Raw genomic sequence first — 12008 nt, forward strand, 5'->3', positions numbered from 1 at the left:
ATCTTCATTGCAGCATCCTTTTTTCCAGGAATTTCCTCATGCAGCTAACTGTACTTGAGCCTATAAGGTGGACCAATATGCGGTATTTATTATCTATTGCCTACAAGATCAGCAGAGCAATCCTAACCCCTGATCTGTAGTAGCATAAGGGGTTAGAAAGTGGCGGTAGTATCTCGCTGCCTAATTCTGTTGAGCTCATCTAGACTTTGAGGCCACCACGACACCTATCAAAGACAGAGGTGGGTAGAAGCTACTAACAATGGTATTCCCACCAGTGGAAAGCCCTGGAATGGGGCATTTTGTGTATGGAATTGGACCATTCAAGGATCCACTGGATGCTAATCTGATTCAGCTCCGCTGAAGCTGGCACACAGGAACCCAACTTCTTTATTACTTCCCAGCCTGCCACACTCAGCACGAAAAGCAGACCTGCAGGTGCTGCTGTAGTTCTGGCTTTGTTTAGTCTCACTGCTCTTCTAGTTGAGAGTAAGGATTGCTTACTTATGTTAGGGAACAAGCAAGAAAAATGAAAGGATTCTATTTAACAATTACGTATGCACTACATACGTACACTCTAAAGGCGTTTTGATTCAATAGGAACATGATTAAAAAAATAAGTTTTTGGTGCAAATATATAATAAACCCACAAGTTAAAATTTATTTTCTTCACCTAAAAAACAAGCAACCCAGAATTAAGATATACACAAGATACCCAAGTTTCATCCCTATTAAAACTTTTGAAGATTTATACAGTCTTTACAGAAACATACAGTGTATCAAAATCTGCATAAATCAAATTTATAAAATGTGTAGAAATGCATAGTGATCAACTTACAAAGCAAGGATATGGAATCTACTTTTCAAAAAGCAGGTTACAGTAGGAAAAGTCATTAGGAGTAACAGCTTATGTTGTTTTGTAAGATTTGGAGTTTAAAAATACAGATCCATATTCACATACAGTATTGGATTTTAATGTAATTGCACGCAATACCCATTTGATACACATACGCGCCTGCACAATCGATGTGCAATCTTTCATTTATGCATAGTAATGTGATTAAATTAACCTCTGTCCAACAAAGAAAATGAAAATCTGTTTTCATACATACAAACAATAAAATGTACCCACACCCTTATTATCCTTTTTATTTCTTCCTCCATTTTCTAATTTAATTATTCACACCTTTCAGAGGAGGCCCAAAAGATAAACACAAAAGAAATAATTAAAGATTCCAAACTATATGTAGCAGGCCTTTGTTAAGGCCAGAATTTTGGGTTCACTAAATGTTATAACACAACACTAAGCTACACTAAGATTTGGCCTTGTAACTGAAACATCTCCATTGCTCACTTTTAGGAGTTGCTTGAGTGAAGATCAAGGAGTTAATACTATGGGAATTTAATCAAATCACCGAGTTTAATTTTGAGCTAAAAATCCTGCAGTCACATGCATACGAACCTAGATGATTTCAGTAGAATTCAGGTGTGCATAACTGTACAGCAGGGGCCAGAAACGAATACCAAACCTCTTAGTATCTCTGCCTTTGAATTGGATTAAATATTGAAGCAGGTATCATTTATTATCTCTCCCCCCCCCCGCCATGTTTAGGGTAATATTCAGCACAAATGTTTTTAGAAACTTTCCCTTAGTTTTTATCTTTTCATTATCTTTATTTTCCATTTTCTGTTCATGCCATGGCGTCATTGTGTAATTTGGAGTCATAACACAATCCTGAGGTTTAAACATTCTAATTCTTTGGAGGAAGGAAGAGAGCCTTTGAATTCACCTTCAATTCCCATTTGCTCATTTCTAATCTATATATGGATCTTTAGCTAGTTGACAATATCCCTTTACATGCAGAGTGCTTGTAAAATAATTTTGATTTTTTTTTAATCCAGTTCTTCTGAGATTCCCATTTATCACAAGGAAAGTGAATTGGATCAATTTTACTGTTCTACATTGTGCAGATGTACACATATTTCAATTTTGACATATACAGAAGTTTCGTAAGGCATGATACAGCAGGGAAGTTAGTGCTTGAATTTTTTTAGTTGCAATTTGGAGTGCTCACTTCCACTGAATGCATCACTTAGTGCTAAATTTCAGTTTCAGCTATATACTGTAACACAGAAGATGTAAGCTGCTTCAATGCTATTTTACACAAGTGGCTCATGGATTTAAGTGCTACTAAGTATATATTAACTACAACCTTCTTTCCAAAGGTTCCAGTGAAGCTTTAGCATCACTATTTCAGGTTCCTCTCACAGTATCCCTGTTATGACTTGTGTCTCAATTTGTTGCCCTTAACCATATGAAATAAGGAGCGTTATTGTAAATTTGGCAATATCTTAAACCACAAGAGCTTTACCAACTCATCCCTATTTTAAAAAAGGAGACACTTCGACTAACTTGTTCTATGATGATTTTTCTTCTTCTTGTGAACTACAGAGGAAAAATTAAAGAGGCACTAAATACATTGAAAATTCACCTTTCAAAAAAGCAGCATGACTGTGAAAGAAGGCCACCCTGGCTAAAAAAACCTGTGGCAGTGCTTGGTAAGATGTAAAATCAAAACAACGTACAACAGGTTGATAATCACCACGTTATAGCAAAGTCTGGTTACTCCAACCTTTTTCAAGTGTGAGTGTTTAAAAAAATAAAAACTGCCTGCAGACCCCTGAGTGTAATCCCAAAGAAGACAACAACATGCTTGGATCCAATCCCCCTGCCTGTGCGCAAGTGGATGGCACTTATGCACACATGGAAAGCTGCCAATTCGCAGCCCTTTATGCCACTCAAAAAGCCATTCCAGAAGTTCCTCCAGCCACCAGGAGGGGCTTTTGGGGTGGAGGCTGTCACCAGAAGATGGTGCAGAAAAGCACCCTTTGCATGAGTGCAAACAACTTCCCGCTACTTCAGATCCAAGTTTTTAGCTTTGCTCCTAGTAAAAGAGAAACAAAGTCAAAAGCACATTCAGTTATTAACTAACGCACCATAAAACAAAAACATCCTAAAAACGAAACAAAAAAGAGAGAGATGTAAACATCTATTAAAGTTTAAGGTAAGAGCAGTTTTTGTAAACATCAACTGCAAGTTGATAAATCTATCACTGTCCATCTATGTCCTTCATCTAGATCAAGAGGTTCCAGGCTCGCAGCTGTACGAAGTTAATAGTTGCAGCAGTTTTCAGGCTATCTTCAGTCCTATATGAATTCAACTTGTCATAGGTAGGTCTGGGCTTATTTTGTCTACACATTAAGGATATTGTTCATTTCCCATTTTTGTGTTGCTTTATTTGAGTCGCACTCTGAAATAAACACTTGGTGTAGAACTTCTGAACGGTCCAAACATTTTCCTGAAGGGATATGGGTAAATCTATGTAGATTCTGCAAAACAAGAAGCAAGCAAAAAGCTGTTACTTCCCAAGAACAATCTGCCAATTCTTAAAAGTTGTCCAAGTCCCACTGAAACTACCGTTCTTATCAGTTGCTATATGGTTTGCCTTGAAAATGATTAATACATTTTATTTATTTATATATGAACAAAGTTACCACAGATACCCTAATCATCTAATGCGTTGATATCTGCATTATCTGAATAATATAAAGGGTTTCAGATAATGCAGATATCAACGCATTAGATGATTAGGGTATCTGTGGTAACCTTGCTCATATATAACTAAGGGTTTAAATTTCTGAGCAGGGGGTGTGAGGGGGAGAGAGGAAGGGTCACAACAGTTTCTGAAGCCACAGCGTCTGGGATAGGTGACGGCTATCAACTGCTCAAAAGGCGTGGGCTGGTGATCTCTCCCATCCCCTCAAATTCCACATAATTCGACCACAGAGCCTAGGGCTTGCCGATCAGAAGGTCGGCGGTTCGAATCCCCGCAACAGGATGAGTTCCTGTTGTTCGGTCCCTGCTTCTGCCCACCTAGCAGTTCAAAAGCATGAAGTGCAAGTAGATTAATAGGTACGCTCCGGCGGGAAGGTAAACGGCGTTTCCGTGCGCTGCTCTGGTTCGCCAGAAGTGGCTTAGTCATGCTGGCCACATGACCCGGAAGCTGTACACCGGCTCCCTCGGCCAATAAAGCAAGATGAGCACTGCAACCCCAGAGTCATCCACGACTGGACCTAATGGTCAGGGGTCCCTTTACCTTTTATTAGATGTTACGAAATGTATTTAGAAAGGGAAGGTGGTGGTGGTGGGGAGAGAACATCAACATTCTCTTTTCCTGGTACCTTTCCCCTATGTACTGTAGGCCATCAGTTACTCCAATATTCTTTCCTGTACCCTTCTTTGCTCCCCTGCCCCAGTCATGTCTCAGACAATATATCAAGCACTCTTACCTACTATCATTTTAACGCCCCCTCTGTATTCCAGTTTAGCAATTTTTCTTTTTCTTGTGCCCCTTCATTCTCCCCCTGCCCAGACCCTATTAACATGCTTTCCCTTACCCCCATCCTTCTATATATTAAGGATCAAGTCTCTCCGGAAACTAAACTCATAGCTGAGACAGTGTGAATCTTGACTCCCAACCTGAGGTGAGGGTGGAAGAGCTGTTTTCATTCAGCTGGGAAGGAAATCCACCTGATCGTGCTCAGAGAGATTCTGTTCATTAATTGCTAGACGTCAATTAAGTTCTGTATATACTCCCTGGCTAGTCTATCTCGATGTATTGGTTTTCTGGTAGAAGAGAAGATGAGAACGTCCCAACAAAGAGGTAAGATATATTATCTCATCTGTGCACTTAAGTTTCCATCTTTTGTGTCCTCCAATATGGCTCCTATGTTTACAATAAAATAAACTTTGCACTGTTGCTTGAGCTGGATACTTTTGAAAGAAAAACTTTGCCAGATATCCCCAAATCTTATTTCTCCATCATTGAAAGCAACAAAAGTAATTAAGATTCTTCAGTACACAGATCACTCACAAGAGAAGATGAAAATTCATATCACTGATTAGATACCTTGAAGTACTGCCACTCCTTGTATTCATTTAGATTGCAGTGTGTAATCATAACTTTGGTGCCATCAGGTCCTTTACTCAAGCACTGGTCATACTGCATGAGCTGGTTGGCTTCATTAATTCTGAACAACTAATAGGAAAAAAATATAACATTAAAAACCACTATATATTTTATACCAGTAACTGCTGAAACGCTAAAGTAATAACTGACATGTTAAAAATGATACTGCTCAGAAGCAATATTACAATTATTCAATATACTTGTCTTTTGCTTTTTAGAAGTATACTGAAGGCAAGAGACTTTTACAGACAAGCACAGTACATTGTCTGCTCAGAAGTAAGTCCCAGCATGACCTAAGGATACACAAGCTCTGTCACAATGCTCTGTCATGTGGTCAGGCTTATCAGTGATTGAGGTATTGCTTACATCTGCAGGTAAGTGGGTCCAATGTTGCTTTCTTGATTTGGAAACAGTAAGCTGTGCAACTGAAAGGAGCTAAAATTTGCTGAGCACCAATAATCGTAACATTTTTACTGTGTTTAACAAAACTAATATATGGCGTGCTCTGGTCCATGGGGTCACGAAGAGTCGGACACGACTAAACAACAACAACATTTCCCTTGATTGTAATAAAGCCTCTTAGCGGTTTACAATACGTTTTGGATTGGTCAGACAACATGGAACTGTGAGCAAATGTTAGGGCCAAAAGGGGAAAATGGCATTGTTCATCAGAAGCCAGATTTGCTCACATGTCTTCTGATTTAAACATCAGCATTCCAAACACTGGCCTTCAATACCAGTAATGAGTTGAATGAATCACAGAGGTCAGGGCTACTGGTCTGAATCCCAACAGCACTCATCAGCTATGGTATGAAGTGATGGTAGAAAGAGAAGAAAGGAGTTGTATGTTGCTGAAACTCCCATCATGAAAGGCTGACTATGGGGATGTATTCATGCTTAGCTGATAGGAGGCTCCCATGAGCTGGAAAGGAGAGGAAGCAATTTTCAGCAATTCTCTCTTCCCAAAGCAGCACCCTGCTAAATTGGCTCTAGAGAGTTAGAGGTCTCTCTGGAGCAGATTTAGAGATGTCACAAGGAGGCTACAGGGGGAAATGCTGAAAAATTGCTTTCGTTCTCATTCTGCCAATGGAAATTTTTCACTGTTAGTTGAGTGACACTGATTGGAAATACGCTTACGCCAGACTCTCATATTTGTATACCCCTTGGGGATTTTAAAATATTAAGCTGTCTAGAAATGCTTTTAAATAAAATGAATAAATCTTATGAATATAGATTTGGACTTTGCCTAGCAAATATGGAGCCCCTAATTCCCCATGCAGATTTTCAGAAGGTACAAGGGAAACATAGATATAAGCTCAAATAGTATCTAAATTTGAGCCATCAACAATGCTTTTGTGATCCACAACAGTTCCCTATGTAAGACAATTAAAAATAATGGTTATTACTGTATTTAATTTATACCCTGTCCTCCCTCCCTAAGGAACCCAGGGTGGTTCAGTAATATGATTTATAATTTTATTGTGATAATGTAGTAGTGGACTTCACACACATGACAGCTCCCAGTGTGCGCGCTCTCTCTCTCTCTCTCTCTCTCTCTCTCTCTCTGTGTGTGTGTGTGTAAAGTTGTGCTTCAACTAATTTAGTACTGTTTACAGCGATGGAAAATCCACAGGCAAAAAGTTTAATCTTTTGGCATTCCTTTTGGCACTCCAAAGATCTTGCTTTGAGACTACTTACTTGATTTCCTCCCATTCTGTGACATGGTCCAAGTTCCACAAAGCCCCCATTGGAATGTCCCATGCTGTCTATGCAGTAAGCAGTTTCAAAGCCTCTGATCTGAAACACATGTATAATTTATATTGTAGCTAAACATTTCAAAATAAAATTAGGAAGCTAATAACTTGCTTATGAAAAAAAGTATTATGTAGTTGTACAGAGATTTCTGAAATGACACACACAGCTCACCAAAGACCTCAGCATAATGTGCTGGAGTCAAAATACTGATAACTATTAGAAGGAAAAAAATCTGCTATACCAATGGATGTTATGGGCACCCTTTTGGTATACTATACAAAAAGGTACAGCAGAACTGGAGCTTGGGGTACATAGCCTTATAAGTAAATACAGTTAGCAAGGAGAGTTCAGTGGATTGTATTCCACATTAAGCTAAATCTTTCAGTTGTCTCTGCAAGGAGTTCTCCTTGTATGGAGGTATCTCTCCCTCCACTGCATATCCCTAACACTGTTATGGGAGTTTCACCCAATCTTTGGAACAGATTTGGGTATGGTGCAGTGTGCACACCGGGGGGGGGGGGGAGAGGGGGAGAAAATCAGCAGCGCTAGAAGCTGGCACACATGCCAGAGCAAGGAAGATGAATTCTCCCTGCTCTGCCAAGTGAATGAGGAGATAACGAATCTTTCAAGTGAGTCAGTAGCAGATTAGCACACAGGAAGTTACAACACTGAAAAAAATAATCAAGTAGGAGCTGGATTCTTCTCTCTCTTTCCATCTTCATGCTAGCAATTTAAACAGTGTCACTTTTTTTCCCCCATTCTTGCAACTTTTTAACTTCTCTGTGTCCACTGTTCACATTTAACCCAGTCAACTTCGAGTTAAATGTACATATGTACTAATATTTTTTTTTGCCAATTCCTATATCGAAATCTGGACTGATTTCACATCAACTTATTGTTTTGTTCTTAAGCCCTGGGACTCTTAAGTAATTCATGCAGATCTAAACTAAACAGCTTTAGAGTTTGAATGTGCTGGCTCCTTCCCTGCATATAGCCACAAAGAGATTCCTATCCCCCTTGTTCTTCCAGCACACACTAGGCCTTCCTATAATTATTTCTAGACTGGAAGAACAAGGGGAATAGGACACCTGAAATAATGACTTGTATCAAGGAATGGATCTGCAAAAACACTGTACTTACCTCTCCCCACTCCAGATTTTTAGGTGGTAAAGGATAGTGAGAAGTTATATCATAAGCTATTTCTTCCATAAACCACTTAAAACTTTTGCACTTGTGATCTTCACGAAATTTCTTCAGGTCAGATATATCACCATATGCTAGTGCTTTTGTCTCAGGACGACTAGCATAGAAGTAATCTTTGTATTCATCCCACCAGACCTCCACAACTCGGACGTAGTTCTGTGGGAAAAATATACCGAATTCATTTTACAATAACCCAAACAAGAGTTCACCAGAGCATGGGTAATTGTGGCTAGGCTTTCTCTTTATCACTTTATGTGCGCACATACTTCATTTGTGGGTAAATCTTTTGATAACACACTGTAGTTTCATTTTCCAGAACGTTAAAGAAAAATTCTTATACAGCATTCATATTTATATCAACTTTAACTGAACAAAATGCTGGTATTATGTGTGTGCTTTTCTATATTTAAAAAATAAAGACACCTTCAGGAATACAGGTATAATTTAAAAGCTCCCAAATTTAGTAATAAAATAAAATGTTGCTCTTTTTGGTTAGGAGGTGAAGAACACTGAGCAGCCCTCAACATGGTTATCCAGTTATGAAACCATGGGATTAGTGAGTGGCTCTACAGATACACAAATGCGCGCGCACACACACACGATTAACTTAGGTGTGTGGTTTTTTTAAATCAAATTACATTTTTTCATTCAGTTAGAATAAAACTCATCATCTAGGGAAGAGAAAAAGGTATAGATTTGAATGTGTCTAAGATTTTTAATTTACTAGTCAAATGCTAAAGACATAAAACTTCACCTTTAAAGTAGGAGATGATCCAACATATGCTGGAGGTGGATTCCCTTGCCATCCCTGGAGACGATAAATATGTCCAACACGAGAACAAGGCACAAACAGAAGCCTCCCTCCACATTGCCAAATCTGCAGGTTTTTATTTGTTGAAAGAGATGAGAACGAGAGAGTTACACATTCACAAATTTCAAAATCTCATAAAACACCTGTAAACATTAAATTACAGTACTAGCTATTATTATTTTTCAAAGCTTTCAGCATCATTGCAAGATGTCAATAACCACCACCACCACAGTCCTTTAGTATTAGGAGCCCTTACATATCATTTGAAAAAAAAAAGGCAAATAATTAGTGCACACCACTGACAAGTGGTCACAATTGCCTAATTTCTTAACTGGATTGCATTCAATTTAGAAGTTATATCCGCAGATAATATTAGGAACTAATTTCATTTAATATTACATGTCATTTTAGGGTGCCCATTAAGTTTTAAATTGAAATATTAAATAACTCGCTTCAACACCTTGAGCAATTTTAATCACTTTTTCAGAATTTGTTGGTGGTATTTGTAAATCCCTTAAACTGCAGTTAGCTCAGCTATCGTTTGTATGATTTCAAACCTTCTTTCTCTATTAGGAGGCATTAAACAAAACATTTTGCTTTGCTGCATAGAACTTGATATAATTCTGGATTATTTAACAAAGCAGCACAGCAGCAGTTTGGCCGATGGGGCAGAGCTCCTATGCTGGCTTCCCAGCAGGTGAACTGCTTTCTGGGAGGGAGAAGTGAGACAGCAGGGAGGTTGGCCAATCTCCCTGCCACCTGGCCACTCTCCCTTCCAGTAAACAACAATGACCCATCTACCAAGAAGCTAGTGGTAGCTGCTCTATCCCACCCAGTAAGTCACATCTGGAACAGACACAGGTCTAAGATTTCCAATATATTTATGAAGATCTTCCTTCTATGCATGTTTGCTCAGAAGCAGGTCCTACTATGTACAGTGGTGCTTAGCCCCTAGGAATTGTGTTATACTATCAATGTCATTTCAACAAAGCTGAAATGTTGCAACTTTCAAAGCAAACATGTCCAAACCTGAAGCTCTCTCATCTAATCTTCAGAGGCTATCCATGCTACAAAATAATTCAACCCAATTTTGCTCTAGCCTCAGAATTACAAGCAAAACTGGGCTACGTGAATAAGGTGCCAGTGACTAAAACCTACACCCTTATTGATCTATAAAATCAGGTCTCAGACTTTACTTTAGCAACCACTAAGTCAACAGATAATGTGCCAAAATGTGAGGCAGATGTGTCCTCTAGTGGTTTTGAGTCTTTGGTTCAGAGGAGGCAAGAATTTGGCAGCATTATGGCCTTGCTGAGGAAGGTACATCTGAGAATGAAGAGCCCCACAGAAACAAGGTGTAGGCCCAACAGTTTCAAAAGCAATAAACATAATAAGTGCAGCAAGACATAGTTGTGAGTATGGCACTAATCAGGAGTTGGCTGATGGAAAACAAGGAAAGTATTGCTGTCCCTGGGCCAAACAAAAAAACTCGTAAGAACTGAACTGACTGATGGTCACATATTTACTTGAAATATGATAGTTATCAACTCTTGTTATGGTTGCTTACCTTGTAAGATATTTCAAAGTTTTCACCGCCCCAGATTTGTAGACCTGGATCATAGAGACCCAACTCAAAAAAGAAATCACGTTCGATGGCAAACAATCCACCAGCCATTGCAGGTGACCTAGGAATGAGAAGAGGAACTAACAGTTTGTATGCCATGGGCCAGAAGGAATCCCTTTTATATGTAGGAATCAACTGACAATTGTTTTTGATAGGTAGAAATTATAAAGCTTTAATGGTGTTCAATAAAAAGTTTATAGCAATTGTTTGAACTCCAAAGTTCAGATAACAGGCTAAATCGTTTTGGAATCTTAGGTACCAGGTAAGGTACAGACTAAATGTTGGTATGATTTAGTCCCAACACTTGTTGTTTTTAATGTATAAGCAGTCACAGAGGCTGTGATCCAGAGTGGAAAAAAAGAACTGGGCTGGAGGCTTGCTTTCTCCATGACCTGTTTTCCTTTAAATATCATAAAACAGTCATAAAAACACTCCTAGTCTTTTTGCAGTTGTAGAGAAATGGTTCATAATATGCCAAGAGTTTGTGTTAAGTTCAGAACAGCTGAAAGGTCAAAACCAAACCAAATTGACACTATCAGAACTGTAAGCAGTTAACCAACGTCTCAGAACAAAGTGTTAAGATGCTGGGCTATATTTTCTTTCAGTATAAACAAAATTCAATTCATTATTAAAAATATTTAGATTAATCCAAACCCATGTATGCTAAACTGAGCAAAACAGAGGAAAGATGGGATACAAATATGAACAATGACAATTTTTCTTTATGTACTATTTTAGGTCTTTAAAACATTCAGCATGTTCTGGTTCAGTTGGCCATTATCAACCAAACCCATTTTTTCTTTCTGCAATAATAAGGACTAGAGATTATGTTCTTAAAAAGCGGTATTAGAGGTTTCCAGGTTTCTCTCCAGATGCCAATGTGAAAACCTGCATAACATGCATTAACCAGTGTCAATATTCTAATAAAAATATGAAAATGTAAATATAATGTAAGTATAAATGTACAGTGATGAATTTCTGTTGTGCTCTTAACTTTAAATTATTTGATTCTCCTCCTTCCTAGAACTGTTTTATTAACAGTGTATAAATGCAAAAAATATGCTCATTTCTGTGAGAGGACCTACAACTTTTTATGTCAGGGAGCAAAAATTTGTGTGTGTCGCCCAAAGCTTCATAATTTCTTGAAAATGATTTGGAATATTAGTTCCAAAAATACAATAATGTGAGAGTAAAATGAAAGTAGCAGAATTCTTAAAATGGCATTATTGCATATTCAAATAATACAAATATACATTTACTTTGGTTACAGGAAAAAAGAAATTTTGAAATGAAAAGGATTCTAGTTGCAGGATTAGTGAAGCGTAAGTGAACCAAAGCAGAATCACAGCCTAATTAGTTTAGGGAAAGAAGTTGGTATATTAGGAAATCTCAGCCCTTTCTGGCCAAATTTTGTTTTTGAACAAATCATTTTATAGGTAAAGGCAAAAATTCAGAGAAACATAACATTTCCCTTCGCCATTAAAAGAACAGGTTACTTAGACAAAAGACACATGGACGATGCATTTTCTTTCTGTAAATATCTATCAATTAGTTCCATATGTCAGTTCACCTGTCCGGGCAGGACAAA

At 38.2% G+C, this 12008-nt stretch overlaps 1 protein-coding gene across 6 annotated transcripts in view; it reads right to left on the reverse strand.

Annotated features, from left to right (window-relative positions):
* Window positions 1-633: 633 nt before the first annotated feature.
* The window catches only part of GALNT7 (polypeptide N-acetylgalactosaminyltransferase 7), a 50344-nt gene continuing 38969 nt past the window's right edge, over window positions 634-12008 (reverse strand). For 3 of the 6 annotated variants that reach the window (XR_014552148.1, XR_014552149.1, XR_014552150.1), the window contains exons 7-13: window positions 10364-10481; window positions 8740-8862; window positions 7923-8141; window positions 6726-6824; window positions 4968-5096; window positions 2401-3387; window positions 634-2363 (exon numbers count right to left, since the gene is read on the reverse strand). Coding sequence is in view for 3 of the 6 variants with exons in the window: in XM_083631187.1 (XP_083487313.1) it covers window positions 3250-3387; window positions 4968-5096; window positions 6726-6824; window positions 7923-8141; window positions 8740-8862; window positions 10364-10481 (826 nt within the window). In the remaining 3 variants the exon portion in view is untranslated. Of the gene's footprint in view, window positions 3388-4967; window positions 5097-6725; window positions 6825-7922; window positions 8142-8739; window positions 8863-10363; window positions 10482-12008 lie in introns of all 6 variants that reach the window. The other 3 variants (XM_083631187.1, XM_083631188.1, XM_083631189.1) reach the window with 1 other exon arrangement.

This window comes from Podarcis filfolensis (genome assembly GCF_964270895.1).
Source record: "Podarcis filfolensis genome assembly, chromosome: 9".
Taxonomy (NCBI): Eukaryota; Metazoa; Chordata; class Lepidosauria; order Squamata; family Lacertidae; genus Podarcis; species Podarcis filfolensis.